General features: G+C 41.5%; 1 protein-coding gene across 1 annotated transcript in view; it reads left to right on the forward strand.

Moving 5' to 3' along the window:
- Positions 1-23,859, forward strand: part of ZNF804B (zinc finger protein 804B) — a 193,755-nt gene that overhangs the window by 155,270 nt on the left and 14,626 nt on the right. Inside the window, exon 2 of the mRNA XM_053409930.1 lies at positions 12,806-12,949. Coding sequence (XP_053265905.1) covers positions 12,806-12,949 — 144 coding nt within the window. The remainder of the gene's footprint in view (positions 1-12,805; positions 12,950-23,859) is intronic.

The following is a 23,859-nucleotide window of genomic DNA, read 5'->3' on the forward strand; positions in this document are numbered from 1 at the left end:
GAGGGAGGTGACGTGGTAGGCTTCTCTTTCACTGGAAATATTTGAGCAGTGGCTGGTTGGCCATCTGTCAGGGATGCTGCAGTTTCCTTCTGCAATGTAGATCCTGCTTTGAGCAGAGAATGAGAGATGACCTTCAAGGTCCTTTCCAATAAAACAAGTCTGTGATATGGCAAGCACCTGGGTTTGCTTCTGTATTGTTACAGAATTAAATGAATGTAAGAAAGACAGTGGTTCGCAGAACACTGAATTTGTTGAAAGGTAGGAATTGCTTTGTTGAAAGTTGGGGAGTAAGGCATGGAAATATCAGACTTGATAGAAAGGAGTTCTTGTGAATAATATATGAATAAAAAAGAAGAGGAAGATGGAGAATAACAGTGTTTAACATCATCAGTTTTTGAGTCTTCTCAAAAAGCTACTAGATTAACCTACATTTTATAAGAAAGTCATCTAGATAATAGTAATCAAGAGAATTGTGTTTCATTGTCCAGCAGTGTGACAAGTTCTACATGGTACTACAAAGTGCTTAATATATATTTGATTTCTGCTCACTTATGGCTCAACCATGATTTTCATCATGACTTAGAAAATGGCCCTATCTATGTTGAGTCTGAATGAAACTACACATACGTCTGTCTCTCCTACGTGCTAGACACAGAGTTGGGTGAAATATGCAGAGGTCCCTAAATGATGCTGTGTTGGTGATAATTGCTGCACAGCAGCAAGAAATAAAGAGCTAGAGCACAGTTCAGTCTGTTAAGTGAGGAGAGGCCTGCATTGTAATCCTGAAGTACTGCAACAGGATAGATGTGGGAAGATGAATGGAGGAGGACAGACTTCAGATTTTATGTGATAATACCTGCGCTCATCAGAGAAGAGGTAAAAAGGAATGATCCATGAAAGAGGAAGAGAGGGGATGCAGGATTAAATTGTGAACAAATTGAAGGAACTGACAATAAATGAAAAGCTGCTATTAATTTTATGATCAATAGGCCTGCTAGGGAAAGTTAACTGCATCCAGGAGAGGCAGAGCTTTGCTTTTTCCCTCCAGAAAATAAGGTACCATCACTTTTTGTTGGAAAATCAGGGATTGCTTAGCAGGTAGGCAGAAGTAGAGACCTCTGGCCAGGATTCTTCATGCCACACACTTTTGTTTGTTCATTTATGTTATTTTTACCTTGGGTTTCAGTTCCAGGGTTTCACGAGGCAGCTTACATACTAAAACGATACAGTGTAATTATTAATATTACAAATCAACAAAACACAATCAGATTATAAAACACCCACACCCAAATCACAAATTAAGAGAAGGCGTGGTGGAATAAAAAGTATGTTAGGGCCTGTTTAAGAAAAAGACACCAAAAGGGGTCTAGATCAGAGATGATGAACCTGTGGCCCTCAGCCAGCTTGCCAATAGTCAGGGTTGCCAGTAGTCAAGGATGATGGGAACTGTGACCTCATGGATTGCTATATGTGTTGGTATTTTTAGGAGGAGATGTTTCTTTGCTTTGCCATCCATTTGGATATATCAGCTGGGAACGATGGGAGTTAGAGTCCAACAGCGTCTGCATACCCTCTAAGGGTCCCAATTTTCCAGGGACATTCCCAGAATTATGATAGCCATCCCAGCTTCTGATTTGATCCTGGAATGTCCCTATTTCCCCCACCAGTGCCACCACCGCTGAGCGCAGAGAGAAGGATGAGCCAGGGCTTGTCCTGAGCAGCCGCAGCAGAGATGGCAGCTGCAAGGGAGCAAGTGGTTGCCTCTCCGTTGCCTCTCCTCCCTTGGGCAGCTCATTGCAGCCGCTGGAGAGCGGATGAAGAGGAGGAGAGGCTGCAGCCGCCATAGTCTGAGGGGAAGGAAGAGCGCAGGGCCACCCAGGGAGGGAAGAAAGAGGGAGCGGAGTGGAGCATAAGGTATCTTGATTGTTATTTTTTAAAGTTCTTTGTGCATCCATGTCTAATCTTGCCCCCTTTCTAAAATTTATTTATTGCCGTGTGTTTTTCTTTTTGTAAATCTACCAAAGAATAAAATAAAATCAGGATTAAGGGATTTTTCTCAGGATTCTGGAGGGCGTGTGTGCTGTGTCCCATTGGTGTGGTGGTGATGGCACTTGGCTTTCTTCTCATAGGAAATGCTCTGCTGGGGTTGTGGGGTGAGGAGAAAGAAATGGTGGTTGAGCACTGAGAAATGTTCCTCCTGTTTTCATCTGAGGGATGTTGGAGGGTATGCCTCTGTTGTAGATCAACTTGTGTTAGTAATAGAGTCTAGTTTTCTTCCCAAAGCCTTGATGTACCTACCTGCCTTATTCCTGAAGATGGCCCTCTTTTGAGCTAAGCCACAAATATTTGTGTCCAGCCAGTAAAGGGTTGTATATGCATGCCATAAATAGCCAGTTGGAAATTGCACCCCTTGGCTGGACAGTGGTACACTCAGTTTCAGTTGTGTACCTTGCAATTTCGCAATCAAAGTATTGATTGAAGAATCCTGTGTTGCAATGCTTGATTATACATTTCTAAGAAAAGAAGTATTAATGCATTTTATCTGTTTTAGTTTGAGAACCACTAAATGAAATGGAACTTCCGATTTATTTCTGTTGTCTTGCAATAGGTATGAAATTAATAGGACTTAAGCTCACAAAACAGAGTGCAGGGCTGCAGCTTCTCAAAGCGCTCTTAAGAAATCCGACCCCAAATTTCCATTAGGCTTCTTTTCCTCTCCTGAAGAACAGAATATCTAAATCTGCTAAAAGCTTGGCACTTTTTATCTGGCATCACACTTACGTAAATGGCAATGGATAGCGGTAGGCAATTATGGGGATTCTGACAGAATGTTCTGAATGTCGAAAGAGGACAAGAGGCACTATCTGAAGACATGGGAGAGGCTTCTCACCCAACTGAATGAGGAAAAGGTCATCTTAACAATAAGGCTGCTTATATGAATCTCTCCCCCATGTATTCAACAAACACATGATGGGACAACTTGATTTGCACCTACTATGATCCCTCAGGACACTGACATGCCCTCCAGCCCACAGAACCATCCATTCAGCATTAGTGTGCCTACAGATGTGGGGCTCCTACATCTGAACAGCTCAGACCAGCAGGAGTTCCTGCTCATGTGACCCCCCCCCCACACTCATTCCAAACTGCCCCCAATGTGGAGCATAGCTAATAGGCATGCCGTTCACACACACACACACACACACACACACACACAGAATGAGTGTGTGGGAATTGGCAGTACAAAGCTAATGTGGGCCAATAATATAATAATTTCAAGTGATAATTTTAGCCAGGTGGTGACAGTTTGATTGGGGCAGATTTAGGGCTGTGCGAGTGGTGCGCACGCACAGGGCACTAAGCCGAGGGGAGGCCACAAGAAGGGAGAAAAGGCTGAGCAGGCACACACAGGCCTCCAGATGTTTACACTCTTGCCCAGTATGGTGAGACTTCCTGATTTCTATTTAAATTATTGTACCTATTTCTAAATTTACATCTGGACATATAAGTTAGTGTAAACCTGTGTCCTTATTTTGGTGATACCTTTCTGCTTTTGGAGGGCAAGTTGCCCATCATACCTGTTAGCAAGCCCTTGTGATAACTTCAGTTAATTGGAAATAACTAAGGAAAAGCGAAAAGTACTTGATATTTATTCTGTACTCCTTTCAGAACGGTGGATCCAAAAAAACACCCTTTCAGCATCTGGAAGCATTTGATTTATGCTTACCTATCTCTCTCCAGGTTTTGCTGGGCAAAGTGGCCTGCTTTTTCCCCTTGGCCAACTTGAACAGGGCAGAGATCCTGGCAATCAATTTCTAAAGCAAAACTGCACATGCTGTTTTCTAGGTCAGCATACTTTAATGGCTGTGCAGTCTATTAAGCATCCCTTGCAAACCTTGGATTTAACAAATGATTTCTAATTGACTACGTGTTGCAGCAACATTCTAGGAAACTCAGTAACACTGCACATTCCATTGATTCTTCTTATATCAGAAATTGAAATGTCAGAAGCCATTAATTGTATTTTCACCAGAAGGAGCCAAAGCAACAACTAGTGCTCAGTACAAGTGCTTCTGCTATGTGCACAACTGATATGTTTAGGAAAATGCTAGATCAACCTTTTATCGCAATGATATGCATCCCGGACTAAATTCATATGAATATAACTATTGTATTCCCCCCCAAGTCCTTATATCATGAAAAATGCCCCTTTATCATGAAATCCCATGGTTTCTTCAACTATGCTGTAGGAACCTTATAGTCAGATATTTGGCGACAATGAGATACAATACAAAGGAGGACAGTTGTTGCCAATGGTGCATTGAGTCTATTGTGTGGCTTTAGTTATCTATAAAAAATACGTCCTCCCCACCAGTCAACTTTGTACCAGTCTCTCAGTGGGATCCACAGATAGAGCTCCCATTGAAAGCAGTGGCTGGCATATTGCAGTGCACCTGTCACCTGAGGAAGGAATGCTTGGAGATTTGCAATATTTATTATAGAGTGGAGCTAATTGTTTTAAAATGAGGGTTTTTTTGTTGAAATCTGTATGTACGAGTGATTAGGAGTATGGCTCTCTGGGCCAAGAGGTCTCACAGTTAGTGAAGGACCAAAAAGCATTCTATGAGCATCCCTATGGTGTGTGCAAAGTATTCTACAACAGGGGTGGGGAACCTGTGGTCCTCCAGCAACTCACATCATCCCTGCCGTTGCTGGTCAAGTTTGATGGGAGTTGGAGCTCAACAACACTTAGGCACAGGTTTTCCGCCTCATCACTACAACTGAAAGCACGATACATAAATATTAGAGCCTAATGTGCCTTTTGTCGAAGTGAATTGTTTTATGATTTGGACTTGCTGGAATAATGTGCAGTTTTTTACTGTTCTCAAGTTTAACAACTTAAAAGGGAGAACCATTCCTGACCTCTCGGAACTGTACATGATGTAATAATCACTGTACCTGCCTCAGATCAATAAGCAAGTTTGAAATTATGGCTTCCCACCCCCGCCCCCCATGGCAGACAAGTATAATTAGGCAATCAGGCAATGGAGGTAGATGTGATTATCTTAAAATGCACATGAGAGCTAATTGGTTGCTATTTAAAACCATCTGTATAGTAGAAAGCAAACTGGGTGTTTGTTTCAGCTGAAGAGGATAGAATTGGAAGGATCAAGTACTTGTGAGCAGAAAGTTCCAGTTGTTTTCTCACAAAAGGGCATTTTATTCTTGTTTACTCCCAAACAATTAGAATTTTGTCTTCAGTGGAGTGGAATAAGCTGTAAATATTTAATTGACAGTTTATCATCAGTAAAAGAGGAGAAAGAGACAAATTAGATTTGGGATGATTGCCAGTATGACAAAATCCGCCCCCCCCCCGGCTTTTCCACAAATGTTGCTTATTAGGAATGTAGACACACACACCCTAGCCTTGACTTCTACAAAATGTGTCTATACTTAATTAATGCTATTGCATCCACATTCTAATTTATGCATTTTAATTATACAGAGAGGCTTGTGAATAATTAATGTTATTAAAACAATAGGTCATAAGAGTAAGCTTAAAAACAGCAATCAGTAGGTTTAACAGGGTTTTTTCCCCCTAACATAATCTCAGGATAGCTCAGTTAAAAAATAGTTTAACTGTTTCATTAAATGAACATTATACTTTTATTTAAGGGGCTAATGAATTAACAGCCTTCAGTTGAGGCCACTTGAGGGAGAGCCCATGGCCAGTCAGATGGGTAACAGAAGTTTACATCAAGGGCCTTATAGGCATCATGTGAGCAAACAGGCAGAAACAGAAAATGTAGGAAAGGAGGACCCGTGTATCCATAGGGCAATTATATGTGTGTTTACTCAGAAGTAAGTTAACCTCTGTTCAGTGTCGATTACTTCCTGATACTGTATAGAATAGTACTAGAAATCCAAAGATGGAGTAGGATCTTAGGCACATTCAGTGGAAAGGAGTTAGGTAATAAATGATGTGATGTAACCTAACTGGGTAGCCCCAGAAAATTGGCTTAGTTCTTCTCACAAACAGTAGAAGAGATTGCAACCTTTTTGTTTAAGCTGCCATTCCAGTCTACATTATTATTTGTTGTTTATTAATTTTGACAGTCTCTTTATCTTGCACAGGGCAACCTAAAGTGACTTATAACCAAACAAGCAGACAATTAACCCCACATAGGAACATTAAATCCAAGAGGAAAGAGAAATACATTATACATGATGGAATAGTCCTGATTGGGGTGGGGTGGGGTGGGGTGGGGTGGGGGAGAGAGAGAGAGAGAGAGAGAGAGAGAGAGAGAGAGAGAGAGAGAGAGAGATTCCTAGAACAGAAAGCTACCATGTCAAAGAGAAGGCTAAACTAAATCCAAATCTTTGGGTGTGGAGAACGTGGAGGAAACAGCTGGTCCCTGGGTTGTCACCATATCATAGTTTTCTAGACCATCCATGCTAGACCAGACACTTTAAGAGTTGAGAGGTGAGAATCTGTCAAATGAGACATTTTTTTGAGCATGAGAAACCAACTGGCAGAGAAAAATGTGATGTGCTGCTTCAGGGTTACAGTATCATTTGGCTGCATAAACTCCAAGTGCAAAAAACCTGAATGGCGTTCTGGAATTTATGGGTCATTGACAGTGTTTGCAAATGAAGATCTGTAGCAGACAGAAGAAATAGCACAGCAATGCTTATTTTTAACCGATTTCTGGATGCCAAGTGCGGGCAAACTAAAGGGTCAAAAATGGCTTGGGAGACAGGCTGTGGGAGTGTGTACTTGGAATGCAGTGTGGGAATACAGTCATGGGCAAAAGAAAGTGCACTCTCTTTGAATTCTGTGGTTTTACATATGAAGACATAATAACAACTACCTGTTCCTTAGCAGATCTTAAAATTAGGTAAATACAACCTCAGAGGAACAACGACACACGACATATTACAGTGTCGTTTCCAAAATGGAAAAGCCATGTGTGAAAAACTAAGTACACCTTACGATTCAATAGCGTGTAGCAGCAATAACATGAAGTAATTGTTTTCTGTAGGACTTTTCCCATCTTTCCCATCGTTGTGGGGGATTTTTGGCCCATTCTTTTTTACAATGTTGCTTCAGTTCATTGAGGTTTGCTGGCATTTGTTTATGCACAGCTCTCTTAAGGTCCCACACGGCATTTCAATTGGGTTGAGGTCTGGATTTTAACTGGGCCATCGCAGCACCTTGATTCTGTTCTTTTTCAGTCATTCTGTTGTAGATTTGCTGGTATGCTTGGGATTCTTGTCCTGTTGCATGTCCCAATTTCAGCCAAGCTTCAGCTGTTGGGCAGATGGCCACACATTTGACTGTAGAATACCTTGGTATACAGAGGGGTTCATGGTCGACTCAATGAATGCAAGGTTCCCAGGTCTTGTGGCTGCAAAACAAGCCCAAATCATCACCCTTCCACCACTGAGCTTGACAGTTGGTATGAGCTGCTTGTGCTGATTTGCTGTGTTTGGTTTTTGCTAAATGTGGCGCTGTGCATTATGGCCAAACATCTCCACTTTGGTCTCATCTGTCCAAAGGACATTGTTCCAGAAGTCTTGTGGTTTGTTCAGAGGCAACTTAGCAAACCAAAGCCATGCTGCCATCTTCTTTTTAGAGAGACGAGGCTTTCTCCTGGAAACCCTTCCAAACGAACCATACTTGTTCGGTCTTCGTACTGTCACAAACTTTAACATTTAATATGCTAACTAAGACCTGTAGAGCCTGAGATATACCAACTCTTGGGTTTTTTGCAATTTCTCTGAGCATTGCACTCTGGTCTTAGGGTTAATTTGCTGGGACATCCACTCCTGAGAAGATTGACAACTACCTTGAATGTTTTCCATTTCTGAATAATCTTTCTCAGTGTAGAATGATGGGCTTAAAATTGGTTGGAGATGACCTTAGAACCCTTCCCAGTTTCATGGTCAGCAGCAGTTGCTTCTCTAAGAGCATTGTATCATCTTTCTTCCTTGGCATTGTGTTAAAACACACCCGAATGATCCAGACCAGCAAACCGCTAAACTTCAGCTTTTTACTTTCTGATGATCAATTAAGCAAGGGCATTTGATTAGCAGCCCCTGTCTGCTACTTAGCCTCTTAATTCCTATGGAAGCAGTAAGGTGTACTTAGTTTTTCACACTTGATTTCTTCATCTTGGCTTTATTTTTGTTAAATAAATCATGACATGGTGTAATGTGTCATGTGTCGTCATTCATCTGAGGTTTTAAGACCTGCTAAGGAACAAATGATTGCTATTATATCCTGATAAGTAAAGCTACAGAATTCAAAGAGGGTGCACTCCCCCCCCATGACTGTATGTTGGGAGGAGGGCCCCCATTAAAACAAGAGTCTGCTGCTAAGTTGATGCTACATTTACAGACATATTTACTCTGCATGGTGGATGGGCTTTGTGGAAAGAGACATGCTATTTCATATGAGGGAGCACTGCCCCTAAATGTTTGTCACTTGTCACTTGGTGTTTAGTTTAATATTTTTTAAATCCCCAAATCTCATTTATTGAGACTCTTATCTATTTTTGACAGATTTAAGATTTGCATTAAAAAAATTAAATATATAGTGGTGTTCATCTTTTGCCAGTCAGAATGGTGATCTCAAATGGCTGGGAAATGCCCTCTGAATTTTCCTTGCAGTTATGGCATGCCTGTATTTGGTCAGCATTGTAACAGTGGTTAACTTGCAACATCAGACTGGCAAAAGGTATAGCCCCCCCCCCCCAAAGCTTCTGAGATAGTGTGGTTTTCTTTCATTTGCTTTATTAACTCAGGTGGTGAAGGCTTAAGATCCTTGAGTGCATACACACACACACAGTTCATTTTGGGAAGATTTTCTTTTCCTTGCCATAATCTCTTGTTTATTTTACACATTAGTTTGTGCCTGAGCACACCTGGCACACCCTCTGCACCCTCCAAAGCTTAGGGTATATACATGGATGCAGTCTCTTTTTTCCATAGACTTTACTCCATGATCTCTCATCCAGGTACTGACCCAATCCAGACCTTTTTCATTTTAGCAACATTTGACACATCATGTGACCTCAGGCCATGCCCTGTGCTCAATAGTACCCCATGCTCAATAATATTCACTGAAACCTCATAGAGATGTGCTATTTCTGACCAGATTGCAGGAAGCCACTTGGTGGTGGCAACATGACTTGAACTCTTTTTAGCTAACCTTTCCTCAAAGAGGGTGGATGTGACAGCTATGGTTTGGAATGAAAGAGCATTGAGAGGTCCCCGTTTCAATCTAATAGTTCTTGGCTTTTGAACTCACATGCTGATAAGTAAGGATAATAAAACGGGAGACTCCTTAGGAAGTTTCAAGATGGTTGTTCCAGCAAACTCTATCACCTTCACCTCCAGATAGGGTAGCCATGTGTCCTACTTGACAGAGGACAATCCTCTATTTTACAGGAGTCCCCCCCCCCATTTGAAGAGCTGTCCAATCCAAAGCTAGTATAAAAGATGGGATGGGGAAAACAATACAAAGGGAAAGGAGGAGCTATAAAATTTCCCTTCAACATTTAACACCTGGGGGGGGGGGGTCACCTGCTCACCTCCCACTATGATGAGATATATTGTATTCAGTGCTTTTCTTCTAGGGGGAAAAAGGTGCTGGTACTGTGTATCCTTGAGTACCCCCCGGGGGGGGGGAGAACTGATTGCATTTCTGTTTAAATTATAGCAATTATTAGTTGCATCTTTACATACAAGTTGGCACTGTGTTCTCTTTTGGACGATCTTGGTGTAACACTCCTAAGGCTAAGGAATGAATTGGGCTGTGAACCCCACCTCCTTAGTGTTACATCTTGTAAAACTACAAATTGTTGCAGTGCATCATGTAATGTAATTTGTTGTTGTTGTTGTTGTTGTTGTTTAGTCGTTTAGTCGTGTCCGACTCTTCGTGACCCCATGGACCAGAGCACGTCAGGCACTCCTGTCTTCCACTGCCTCCTGCACTTTGGTCAAACTCATGCTGGTAGCTTCGAGAACACTGTCCAACCATCTTGTCCTCTGTCGTCCCCTTGTGCCCTCCATCTTTCCCAACATCAGGGTCTTTTCCAGGGAGTCTTCTCTTCTCATGAGGTGGCCAAAGTATCGGAGCCTCAGCTTCACGATCTAATGCAGCCTGATCTATAGTGCATTTGGCCTGCTGTTTTAAACACCAATAGCATGTTTGTTCTTTTTGGTTCAAGATGTATTAGAAAAACATAATTGTCCTCCAATTTAGCTCAGCAGCTAACATGTATGAAATGGCAGGCTGTGCGCGGCACGGTGCGTGTGCAATTTATCTGTGTTCAGTTGAGACAAGATGCCTCCACCCACACAGTCAGGAATTAACTTCCCTGAGGAAGGTGCTGAACCCTGAATAATGACAACATCGTTGACTCACACTAAAATCATTTCAAGCAGACAACCCCCTAACAATGGTAAAAGGGGGGGGGGGGAGGAATAAGCATGATGCTTCACCGGAGATAGGTACTAAAAAAATAGGAACTGTGCCTCGTTGGAGCATATATAAAAGCAGGAATCTGAAAGATGGCATTCTGTAAAGGGCATTTTTCTCCCGTTCTCTCTTTAGAGAAATGAATTTGGAACAGAAAGCTGACTGGGTTGCTTTCTGTCAGTGAGTAGGAGAGGAGGGGGGTTTCACACCTGTCCCACTTTGGCTCGTAACAGCCTCCACAAGTTGGTGCCTAAAAATTGATAGTGATGAGCCTTTGTGGGAAGAACAGTCCACAAGTGGGAAGCCACCAATGAAAAGACCCATTCTCATGTTGCAATCCTTGCGACCTCCCATGAAGGGGGCACACAGAGAAGGGCCTCGGATTATGATCACAGAGTCCAGATCAGTTCATGTCAGGAAAGGCAGTCTTGAAATATTGGGGTCCTGAGCTACATAAGGCTTCTATCGTCTCTGCTGCTGCTCTGTTTTGACTCCGGAAGTTTAAGGTATCCTTGGGTCCAAATAAACATGCCTGTATTTTTATTGTAAGGGATGCAGGTGGCTCTGTGGGTTAAACCACAGAGCCTAGGGCTTGCCGTTCAGAAGGTCGGTGGTTCAAATCCCTGCGACGGGGTAAGCTCTCATCGCTCGGTCCCTGCTCCTGCCAACCTAGCAGTTCGAAAGCACATCAAAGTGCAATTAGATAAATAGGTACCGCTCTGGCAGGAAGGTAAACAGCATTTCCGTGCGCTGCTCTGGTTCGCCAGATGCGGCTTAGTCATGCTGGCCACATACGCCGGCTCCCTCGGCCAATAAAGTGAGATGAGCGTCGCAACCCCAGAGTCGGTCACAACTGGTCAGGGGTCCCTTTACCTTTACCTTACTTGTATTGTATTTTTAATATTTTGTTGGAAGCCGCCCAGAGTGGCTGGGGAAACCCATCCAGATGGGCGGGGTATAAATAATAATAATTATTATTATCTTCTCTGAGAGTTTTGGACTGATATGACTTTTTAAACTAACAAATACATTCACCCTGACAATCAATGGTTTGGTCACAGATCAGCACAAGGTTATTTTCAGTGTAGTTCAAAGCAAGAGATAAGAAGCTCAGTCATGGCAATTATTGGTCAGTTGATTTAAAATAATTGATAACCTGCCCTTTCTCCATATGGACAAGGTACAACAAATAAAATTTTCAAGCTACTCCCGTTGTTTCAATTGGACTTCATCTTGCTGGATTATGCCCCACTAACTTTAAAATTACGTTATTGATTAAATAAGAATGTGCACTTCCTGTGTCTTGCCAGTCTCTTAGTGGCTTATTTATCTTATTTAATCAATTCGTAGCAGAATTGCTATTACTGCAACCCAGAGTTGTTCTCCTAATTTTAAGCCTTAAGGAGTCCCTAACTTTCTTGTTCCCTCTAGGCACCTTGCCTCACCTTGGCTTTAAAATAGGTTCTCAGCTTTTATAGTACAGTATGGCAGCTGAAAGCTTTGACATGTAAAACACTCATTGGCAAAACTAGCATTCCCGAGAGGCTTAGCTTATTCCCCCAGCACGTGTACACATTCGTACATTTTTGCTTCTCTTAGCTGCACTCTGTACTGATAAGGGGATTAGTGGCCATAATCATTGTACTGTAACATCCTGTCATTATAATGTTTCTCTTTCTGTGCTCTTGTTCTTTTGCATTGTTGAGTGCTGTTTTAAAGTACAGCTGAAGGAGTAATTAGTCTAGAGGGTAAATGCTGCTTTAATCTGCCTGCAAAGACTGACGTCCAGTAAAAGGCTCGCTTGAGTTCCTTTAGATCAACCTGAAGAGTATTTTCATATCACTGCAGTGTTTTTTTTCAGAACAGCGAGTGAGTCACGCATCTTACCTTTGAGCCATTGATCAGGCTTAGCGGTTTAGATGCTAACTTCTTACTACAGACCTCCATGGTACTGCCAGAACCCCATGACCCAAGATATTTTGCTGCCTAAGGAAAAATAGCTAATGGCATCACCAGTTCCCAAGTCGAGATGCAGATAGGGATAGGTGTATGCAATTTTGCCTAATTACACATTTTTGAAGTGCTTTCCCCTAAAGTAAGACATTTTGCATGTTATTTTCACTAGTATATTCATCTGTATGAACAGTATATAAAACAGTATATGAAACAGTATATAAAATCAGCTGCCGGAGACAACTGCCTCACTCTGCCTAATGGTAGGGCTGGGAAGTACATGGGACTTTGCGGTGAAAAACTGGCAATAACCAAACTGGCAATTGGAAATAATCAAATATTTTTCCTCTCTCTCTGCCCTTCTAGGATTTTGCTGAAAAGGAGAAGGCAGCAGCAAGGGCTCTAGAGGATGTGAAGGCTAACTTCTACTGTGAATTATGTGACAAGCAGTACCATAAACACCACGAATTTGACAACCACATCAATTCCTATGATCATGCTCACAAGCAGGTAAGCCTAAAAAGTCATTCAAGATATAGCCATGTAAAATATAGGTAGGGTGTACATATAGAATCATAGAATTGTAGAGTTGGTAGCTTCTTTTTAATTTATTGTGTCATATTCCTGTGGTGACATGCTCTTACATGACCTGACAAGTTGCACCAATTCACATGACTAGTTGAACCACTTGGTATCAAGTAATATTATTTTTGGGTTGTGATCCAGCCTACCATGTAATATTCGCAAGTATTACGACATGGGGTTGGTTTCAGTGTCAAATTGTTTCTATGTTTAATGTGTGTATTTTTTAATTGTTTTTATTTAAAAAAATTCTTGGGTTACAAAAGTACATCCAGCTTCTCTGCTTGCAGTGCATAGAACTTGATCTACAGATCAGTCATATTTGATTGGATAAATTAATATTATAGACATTATAAAGTTGGAGGAGAAGAGAGAAGTAGGGTAGTAAACTAATTCTTCTACATCAGACATAGACAAACTCTGGCCCTCCAGATGTTTTGAGACTACAATTCCCACCATCCCTGACCATTGGTCCTGTTAGCTAGGGATGATGGGAATTGTAGTTCCAAAACATCTGGAGGGCCAGAGTTTGCCTATGCCTGTTCTACATAGTGTATGTGTAAGGTTTTTGTGTCAGCATCATGTGGGCAGGTTCCATTTCTATTGATTTATTAATTTTTGTTGGCAGTGAGAGAGATTGGGGGGCCCAGGGCATGGTTGGTTGCCTTTAGTTGACTGCAGTGAGTTTTGTTTGCGTGTATGAGGGGAAGGGGGGTTGTTAGGTCCACTTAGCCATATCGATTCATATGTTGTTGGTGGGTTCCAGTTGTTGTCTTGTTGAGCTCTGTATGTAATTATTACATAATGTGATATACTCATGTAATCAGGCAGATGCACCTATGTCTTAAGACACTGTCACCCTTAAGAAAACATGGCTGATTGAGGATCAGTTGTGTTAATTGCATACCATGGTCCCAATGAAAATCCACACTTGTGCTGCTCTGCACCCTGGGATGGATGTTTCTGTTCATGAGTCACTATGGTTTTGATAAATACGTTCCAAATATCATTAAATTTGTCCATACATCACCTTCATCTGAAAGTGATCTGTTCATAGGTTGCAAGAGTTGTCGTGTTGTCTATCCATTTATCGGGGAGGGGGGAATATTTTTATGCTTCCAATGTAGATTTATTTTGATAGTAGGGAAGTTTCCTTCCCAGGGCTAATAGCAGCTGGGCATTGTGGGATTTTCCATCAAGACCTCAGCAGGCAGGGATGGGTTATATCTCCACTCCTCGTGTGCTGAAGTCCTGATCCTGTAGCTCCCTGCTATTTATTTTTAAAAGCAGAAAAATGGACATATTAATTGCAATCACACAATTAGAATCACATCTGGTTTTCCCAGTAAGATTCAGGCGGGGAGCCGACTGCTTCAAGAGACACTCACATACATCACAGAGGGGAAGGGATGGCTCCACTTCTCCCCTACAAAGTCAAATACAACCCATAAGCTATATATGGCAGTCTAGTGAAAAGTTTGCCGAACATTAATGTTCTTATGCCTGCCTTTGAGGGGAACAGATCTGCTTTACTTGTCGCTGTCCTATTATGGATGCAGTTCAAAGAACTTTGGATCAGGCTATTAATTTCAATTCCGAACAGGGAGTAGTTGAACTCCAAAGGAATCTTCTTTTGCATTCTCTTGACTAGCGTTTTCTCTTTCCTCCTTAATATCCTGCTCATCGCCTTACTCAACAGCAAATCAACTTCTGATTACAGGTTCCAATGCTCATGAGGGACAGTGTTGTTGATGAAAGTCGTGAATTTCACGAGTGTAATCAAGGCCACAATTTTGGCCCATTGTTTCCTCAGACAAAACTGGGTTAATCATGAATTCTTTATTTTTTTATATTATTAAAAAAAATCAGCTAGTGCTGTTCTCCACACCACTCAATTAGTCTATAAAAGGCTGGTAATGATATAAAACAAAAATGGTTTCAGATCCAAAACATGTGAAGTTAATCCTATAATCCCTCTTCCCTATACAAAAGGATTTATTTGCAGCTTCAGTTGCTTTTTCTACTTGTCAGAATTTTCCGGGCTCAGATCGATCCATTCTAAGCATCATCATCCCTTCTTTCTTTCTCTCCCCCCCCCCCCATATCCCTCATGTTTCTCAGCCTTAGTGATTTATGCAAAACAGAAAATGGAATGTTGATGCATCAAGTCAGTTTGTCTTGGCTGCTCTCCATCATAAAAGATCATGGTTAAAAGCAATAAAACTCTTTTTAATTTTAAAACTAGATTTAGTGCTCTGGGGGGGGAGGGGGGAAGACAGATTGGCAATGGAAGGAACAAATGGCCTATATTTTATAAAACAAGCTAAACTTCATAGAGAAATGACAGCACATGCTTCTCAGCACTGCCCTACGAGGTATGCTAATATCCCCGATTAGTGCACCTGTAAGGGTGAGAAGATGCGTATCAAAAAGTGATAGGTTTGCACTGTGATTCTATAAACACTTACCTGGAAGTAAGTGCCACTGAACTCAAGAGAATTTACCGCAAGGTAGACAGGCTAGTTAATAATAATAATAATAATTAATAATAATAATAATTTATTTATACCCCGCCCATCTGGCTGGGCTTCCCCAGCCACTCTGGGCAGCTTCCAACAAAATATTAAAATACAGTAATGCATCAAACATTAAAAGCTTCCCTAAACAGGGCTGCCTTCAGACGTCTTCTAAAAGTCTGCTGGTTGTTTTTCTCTTTGACACCTGATGGGAGGGCATTCCACAGGGCGGGGGCCACTACCGAGAAAGATCTCTGCCTGGTTCCCTGTAACTTGGCTTCTCGCAGTGAGGGAACCGCCAGAAGGCCCTCGGCGCTGGACCTCAGTGTCCGGGTAGAACGATGGGGGTGGAGATGCTCCTTCAGTTGTTAAAATTGCTGATTATTTGATGGTGGTGGTGGTGGTGGTGGTGATTAGCTAGGAATGAGTCAGATTCTGTTTCCAAGCTTTCATATTTCCCTGGTAGGTGGTAGTTTTTGTTTTGTTTTGTTTTGTTTTAAAAAAAACCCATTGGCTTTTAAATAAACATATCTCACATATCCACGGAAATGGATCTAGCTTTCCTACCATGCAAAGCTCCACTGCATCAACCACCACCCAGGAAATCATACGACGGCAGTGCTCTGAACTTCATTCTGCATGATACTGTGGTTGGCTCAGATTCAAGGCCAGAAGCCAGCAGCAACTCCCCTGCTCACACATTTTCTACTATAAATTCAGCAGCGAAGTGTTGCTGGACTACAGCTCATATCATCCTGGCCCACTGGTCCTGCTGGCTAGGGTTGAATGGACTCCATCTCCAGTAACATCTGGCAGGGTCACCACAATGGCTACCCTATTAGGCCAGGGGTCAGCAACCTTTCTGGGCTCTGTGAGCACATTTGCAAATTGAAGGAACTGTTGTGGGCGCATGGAGGGTTTTTGATAGGGACGGGCTCCCTCTCCAGCTGTACCTCCTCACCCCCTAAAAAACCCTCCTACACCAAAACTAGGTCCCCCTTTCGAGGTGGGGACAGCTGGTGAAATTGAGAGTCCAAAGAGGGATCTCAGGAACATTTCCACCTTGGTTTTTGAACAGCTTAGTTCTTGAACGTTTTGGCTCTCGAACACTGTAAACCCAGAAGTGACTGCTCCGGTTTGCGAACTATTTTTGGAAGCTGAAAGTCCGATGGGGCTTCCACAGCTTCTGGCTGACTGCAGGAGCTTCCTGCAGCCAATCAGAAGCCGCACTTTGGTTTCTGAACGTTTTGGAAGTCAAAAGGACTTCCGGAACAGATTCCGTTCGACTTCCAAGGTAGAACTGTATTGCTAAATGCAATGCCACACAACATTGCATGTTTACATGCTATTCCTTTCCTAAATTGCAGATGAAGAGAGCTTGCTATTTACAAGTGTGATAGGTGAGCTGGTTCCCCACAAAAGGCACTCTTGCCTGGGGCCTGCGCTGGAATTGCAGGCCCAGATGCACAGCTTGCAATTTAGCTGATGTGTTTTAACTATGAAATGTCAGCCTACCCTTGATGTATGTCACCAACACACCCAAATGAATTCCAGTTAATGAATTAATATGTAAGACATGTCGAAAAGCTTGAATGAGTCTCCAGAAAGATAGAGCCTGGCTACTTAATGAAACTTAAAATCAACACTGTTCGATACAAACAGAGCAGCTGTTTGTACAACATGCCTAGTTGCATATGAGGGCAATACTGAATCCTAATTACCCTAAAGCCTGTGCTAATATTTTTCCATAAAGGGATGCAGGGATTTAAACGATGAAGGTAAACGGTCTCTGATGGACGGAGGCAGATTTTAATGTTTCGCTTACATATCTGCATCAAACAAATTTATTTATGCACCCTTCCCAGCCCTTATCTTTCTATGTGAATTGCTTTTAGACAAGTTATCTAAATCTACACAAAGATAAGTCAAAAGAAAGGCTTATTCATTCATTTTTTCAGTTTATTCCCCATCCTTCCCCACCAGGTCCCAAGGAAGGGTACAACAATGTAATTTTTAGTTCAAATTAAAATTCGGTGTTAAAACAGTTAAATTATAGTCACAGAAATAGGGTGGGCCCTGAAAACACATGCTTGGTCAAAGGCCAGAGTAAGGATGTGTATCTCCACCATATGGTGGAAACAATACAATGAAGGTGCCAGGTGAAACTCTGTGGGGAGGACATTCTTCAGCCGAGGAGCTGCCACAGAGAATGCCGACTCCCAGGCCACCCCCAAACTTCTGAGAGGTCTGAAGGCAAGGAGATGACCTCTCTGCTATTTGAGGCCTAACTCATTTAGGAGTTTAAATGTGAGCACCATGAATAGGCCCCGGAAATGAACCAGCTAACACTGCAGCTGTTTTACACCAGTGTGGTGTGGTGGTTAAGAGTGGTGGACTCGTAATCTGGTGAACCGGGTTCGCGTCTTCTCTGAAGTCTCTCAGCCCCACTCACCTCACAGAGTGTTTGTTGTGGGGGAGGAAGGGAAAGGAGAATGTTAGCCGCTTTAAGACTCCTTCAGGTAGTGATAAAGTAGGATATCAAATCCAAACTCTTCCTCTTCTTCTTCTTCTTCTTTTAAAATGGGGGTTGTATGAGTTCTGAAGCGAATCCCAACCAGTAATTTGGCTGCTGCATTGTGGACTTGTTAAAGTTTCGATGTCACCTTCAAGGGTACCCCAACACAGACTGCACTGTAATAATAATTCAATTTGGAAGTTACCACAACACGGACTACCATCTCCTTCCACAAGGGGCAAATATTGGCATAAAATTGTTCATAGTGGCATTTTATATATTCATTTTATTTTATTCATTTATTGTTAAATGGCATACCACTTTCCCTTTTAAAAATACTAAAAGCGGCTTGCAACATGCAGGGATGGAGGGGAGGCGGGACTAAAAACGTTTGTGCAATAACCACAGCAACCAAAACAACAGACATTGGTAATGTTAATGGTCTGGAAATGTCTGGGCAAGCAGCCAGTTCTTCATCTCCCTGATCACCATTAGGAATGCATTCTGTAGGCGGAGGTGGATTTAGGGCAGTACAACCAGTTCCCTCACACTGGGTGCCAAGCTGAGGAGGGCACTGCAAGGCTTCTCAAATATGATATACTGCATGCACAGAACAGAAAGTGAAAAGTGGGAGAATGACAAATTTGGGCTCGCATAGAGCGCTCCTGCTGTAAGGTGGGTGGGTGCAACTGCTGAAAAGACCCTTTCCTGGACCCCAGCTAACCAAACTTCTGTATGCCATGATGCCATCAGGAAGGGGCCCATCCAAAGACCACAGTGAACATTTTCTACATTTTGAAAATGTGCAGTGATGGGAAGGTCTAATAGCCCTATGACATCTCTGAAATGAATTCTATATATTATGCTCCTTACTCCAATTTCATCTGGAAATGGAAATCAATGTTATATATGCTTTTCTAATGCAACATGTTCATTTCTGGAGTATTAATTTATGGCAGAGTTCTTCCAAGATACTTAACTTGCACATTACTGCAATCACATTTATGGAATCAGTGCTTGGATAGCAGAAATAGAATTATCAAATGCCACTGAACACAGTCTAGTGACTTGTTATGACTTGAGGCAGCACATTCCCATTTTAAATGTCAGTTTATACAAGTCTTTATTTTAAACCCACAAATCTATGCCATTAGATGGGCCTTATTAAGAACCAACACACCTGATTCAATGTGATTGCTTTGTTACTTTTCTCATTATGCAAATAAATTAGCAGGCGTCATCCCCGAAAACTGCATGTTGTTTAGAATAATGAGATTGCTTTCATTATCGGAACTTCAGAAATATCTAGCGAGAAGTGGGAAGCTACTGTTAAATGCAACGTCTAGATAAGTTCCATTGTTAAATGTTAGATGCTGTAGAATTACATTCACTACTTTTTTAGACCAAATGCTAATTAACATGTAAATTAGCAGTTTAGCCCTCTTTAAAACCCAGGGGGCAGTTAATTTCATAGCTGATTGTCGTCCGCTGACTTTACAGCAATTTGAAGTATTACATTATACGAGGAACTACAGAATTCTGTTATCAAATTCTAGAATCTCAAGCTAGCCTTGCGTGTCAGAGGAAGAGTTCTATATTAATAATTGTGCTATCATTTTTTTTTCTATTTTTCTCTATGGGTGCACAGTTTTGAATAATGAAATCTCTTATGTATCATGGAAGGATTAAAAAAAAATCCATTTAGATACTGATATAAAAGAAGCATCTTAACAATGCAGGCCTATATATGTCTACTCAGAAGTAACTCCCATGGAGTTCAATGGGACTTAGTTCCAGGTGAGTGTGGAATTGCAGCCTTAGGGCTATATTTTATGTACACATGCATGGGAGTAAGGTCCATTCAATCCCATGGAACTAGGGATTGTTTTCTGTTCGGCTCTATATTCCGCACTTGCAGCGATGTTTCTGCTCTGCTGCACTCTTGACCCACCTTCAACACAAACATGCACTTAGGGACCCATTTCATTTCCCTTTTTACCATACATTTGTATGGTGGTGGTGCTGTGGTTGCGACCCACCTTATATTGGGCCACAACCCAGTACTGGTTCCCAGAACACAGCCCAAAAGCTGGCCACTCACTTCCTGCTAGCTGAAGTCCACTAGTCTAGCCTAGTCAGGATCAGTGCACCAGTGCACATTTCCAGCACATGTTAGAGTGTGATTTATATATTTTAGCTAATTTGCTAGGAGTTAAATACCAATGGACATCATTTTAATATAATTTTTTTTCAAAGTATAATATGCTTTAAATTTCAGATTCGTAATCCCACAGAGCTAACTCAATATTATAACCAAAATCCCTCGCCCAGTGTATAAGCACTGATTTGACTGGTTCATGTTTTGTTTGCCAATTGAAGTTTATACATTTTAGAAATTAATTTCTTTTTATTTTCCAACAATTCTTTTTCGAATTGGGAGATTTTAGGTGAAAAACCTTTCTTTTTATTCAACCTAAATACTTCATTAAGAATGATGATATTGCAGCCAATCAGTTATTAGTCCTCTTATTTCTTCATACCTCCTTCATTTTAAATCTTAATCTACCTCTCATAATAGTTCTTTATAAGTTACCCAGATGTTTCTCATATTTATTTTTTCCACCAATATTGCTTCAAGTGGAGAGAGCCACCACTGTCTTTTGTTCTAATAAAGTTTAATATTTATCCCACAAGCAATCAACACTTTCTGGACAGACTTAGGTCCAGACATTAAAACTAACCCTGGCCCCACTAATAATAATAATAATAATAATAATAATAATAATAATAATAATAATAATTTTTTAAAAAAACAGTTCCCCCCCCCAGCCACTCTGGGTGGCTTCCAACAGAGATTAAAAATACATTAAACCATCAATCATTAAAAGCTTCCCTAAACAGGGCTGTCTTCAGGTATCTCTTTGACATCTGATGGTAGAACGTTCCACAGGGAGGGCACCACTGTCAGGAGTTTGTCCTACACTCGAGTAGGACCCTGGCAGACACACATACCCGACTGGCATGTTCTCTGCCTCCTGGTCGATTGTTTGGGAGCTTCAAAAGCTTTATTCAGCCCAAACATCACAGCAACCAATGCCAACAGACATCGGCACACTTAGGGATCCACAGATTCTTCTCAGCTTGTGTAACAGACCTCAGCAACTCAGCATTTTGACTAATCTACTTTATTTACATATAAACACACACGGAGCATTGCAACATGGCTCCCTCTCTCTCTAGCATCAGACAGCAAAGAGAAAATGAACAAAGGACAATAGTCCCACTTCACAGAATACAGTAACACAAACATCCTGTCTCCGTCACTTCCCACTCTGTGGAGTCAAAACATACACCGTCATGTATACCACAGCAAGAATCTATGATCCCTGCCTCGTGACGTCTCAACCCACATGTCAGAACCATCCATTGGCATCCTGGCTTTTTCCGGGTTTATCTTGTCACAGTTCCCATCAGAAACCTTTTATTCTAACAGCCACTACTGAGAAGGCCCTCTGCCTCGTTCCCTTTAACTTGGCTTCTCACAGTAAGGGAACCGCAAGAAGGCCCTCGGCACTAGACCTCGGTGTCTGGGCAGAACAATGGGGGTGGAGGCGCTCCTTCAGGTATACAGGACCGAGGCCATTTAGGGCTTTAAAGGTCAGCACCAACACTTAGAATTGTGCTCGGAAACGTACAGGGAGCCAATGTAGGTCTTTCAGGACCGGTGTTATGTGGTCTCGGCGGCTGCTCCCAGTCGCCAGTCTGGCTGCCGCATTCTGGATTAGTTGTAGTTTCCGGGTCACCTTCAAAGGTAGCCCCATGGCTTTATGTTGCTTTTGAACCAAGGATCTGAGGTTGTGTCTCCGTTCCTGAGCTCCACTCCAAGGTTCCACTGGCACAAATGCTCTGCCATTCAAATATTAACACCAGCCTAACATAGATTCATTTTCCCCCTCTAACTTTAAATGCTTCTGAAGCAGCTGCTTGCCTTCCTCTAGTGAATGATTCTATCATCTAATTTATTTCCTCCTCTTTACAACCACTCTGTGCCCCACTGAATGTATCTACAACAGCAGCTTATGTGTTTCCCCTCTACTTTTGAGTATAGATTGCTACCATCTATCTGATTAATATGCACAATTTAGCAGCATAATTGAGTCCAATGGAGTTTAAGAATCTTGCTGATCTTTCCGCTTGTAGAAAAATGAGCAACAAATCTTCAAGGTATGCTTCTAGCCAAAAAGAAAAAGGAATCGAGCCTAACAACACACATATGTTTGTATGTTGCTTTTTTTGCGGGGGGGGGATACTGAATGCATGGTGCATATCAAGGGAGTCATAGTAGAATGACAGGATTACTTTACTTAATTCCCAGCACTAGTCAGAAACATTATCATCTTTTTTTCATCATACTTCAAATATATCCAAACAAAACAAAACAAAACCATGCAACTGGCTGCATTTATTGGACTATTCAGTAGTTACTTAGCCTGTAAAACTAAACACACTTTCCTGCAAGTAAGTTTCATCAAAGTCAATTGGGATGACTTCTGAGTAGACACTCACAGGATTGCAGAGTTAAATGCCAGATACCAATGGTTCTTCAAATAAAATAATGTCTGAAAGATCTTCTTGCTCCTATTTAAAAAATACATAAATTTTAGTTAAACTGCCCAAAATTAATGTCCAATGGTGGGTGAATTCCAGTGCCAGCATGTGTACTGGACATCACCTGAGCCATGAGACATTAGGAATCCTTCAGCTGAACCCTAATGAGGATACATGAAGCCACTGCCAAGTTCAATTTGCAAATTCTCAAAGCCAATCTCCCTCTTTAAAAGTTATTAGCAAACTGATCTACAAACTTGTTAAGACCGAGAACATGTACTAATTGCCAGACACTTTGGCGTAACTGGTTCTGTGGACTGATTTCAGTGAAATTAAACTGAATTAATTCCAAGTACTTTGGTCTAAGTGGTGGGTCATATTCAATTACACTTTTAATTCTTTTTTTAAAAAATTGTTAATGTAACAAGATTCAACAAAAAAAAAACAGAATAAAAAGTAGAAGAAGCAGATAGACAAAGCCATTTCATTTTACATCTGTAAGAAAGGGTCATTGAATCACATTAGATGCCAGTGAAGAAGTACGTGTAAAAGAACATTTTTATTTATTTTGAAATGTTTATAAGCTGTTTTCCTAAGTAAGCTCAACTCTCTCAAGTTGGCTGACATAAAGCAATTTAAAATTACAACTTCAATAATCATCACCATAATTTCTAAAAAGAAAAATTAATGCAATTTATACAAAGACCCACATTAATAACCCAGCGGTGCTAAAAAAGCACACATCCAGCTCAGAATATAAAACACATTTTCAACAAAACCATTAGCTGAAAAGAACACCATAACAAGGAAATATTACACATGCATAGGCATCCAAAAACAAATAGGTCTCCAAAGCCCTTCTCAAGAACTGCAGTGTGGCAGCTTTCCGGAGGTCAGTTGGCTATGAATTCCAGGGCCATAGCAGGGGAAAGGAGAACCAGGTAACAAATCACACAACCGCTTAGACACAGGAAGGCCCCAGTGACCCAGACAAAGAACGGCAGCACTGAACAGCTTTGTATGAGCATTTCGCAATATCTTTGTGATGTAATGTTCCTGGCTGCATAAACGGTTGTAAGCTGGGTGTGAGTGTTGGGCCTGTATGTGACCAGACCCACTTCCCTGCTCCTTGCTCACTTTGGCCACAGTCTCTTTAAACTACAGTTCCAAAATGGAGAAGTGTGTTTTAATGCTGGTTA

Source organism: Podarcis raffonei, chromosome 12 (assembly GCF_027172205.1).
Source record: "Podarcis raffonei isolate rPodRaf1 chromosome 12, rPodRaf1.pri, whole genome shotgun sequence".
In the NCBI taxonomy this organism is placed as follows: domain Eukaryota; kingdom Metazoa; phylum Chordata; class Lepidosauria; order Squamata; family Lacertidae; genus Podarcis; species Podarcis raffonei.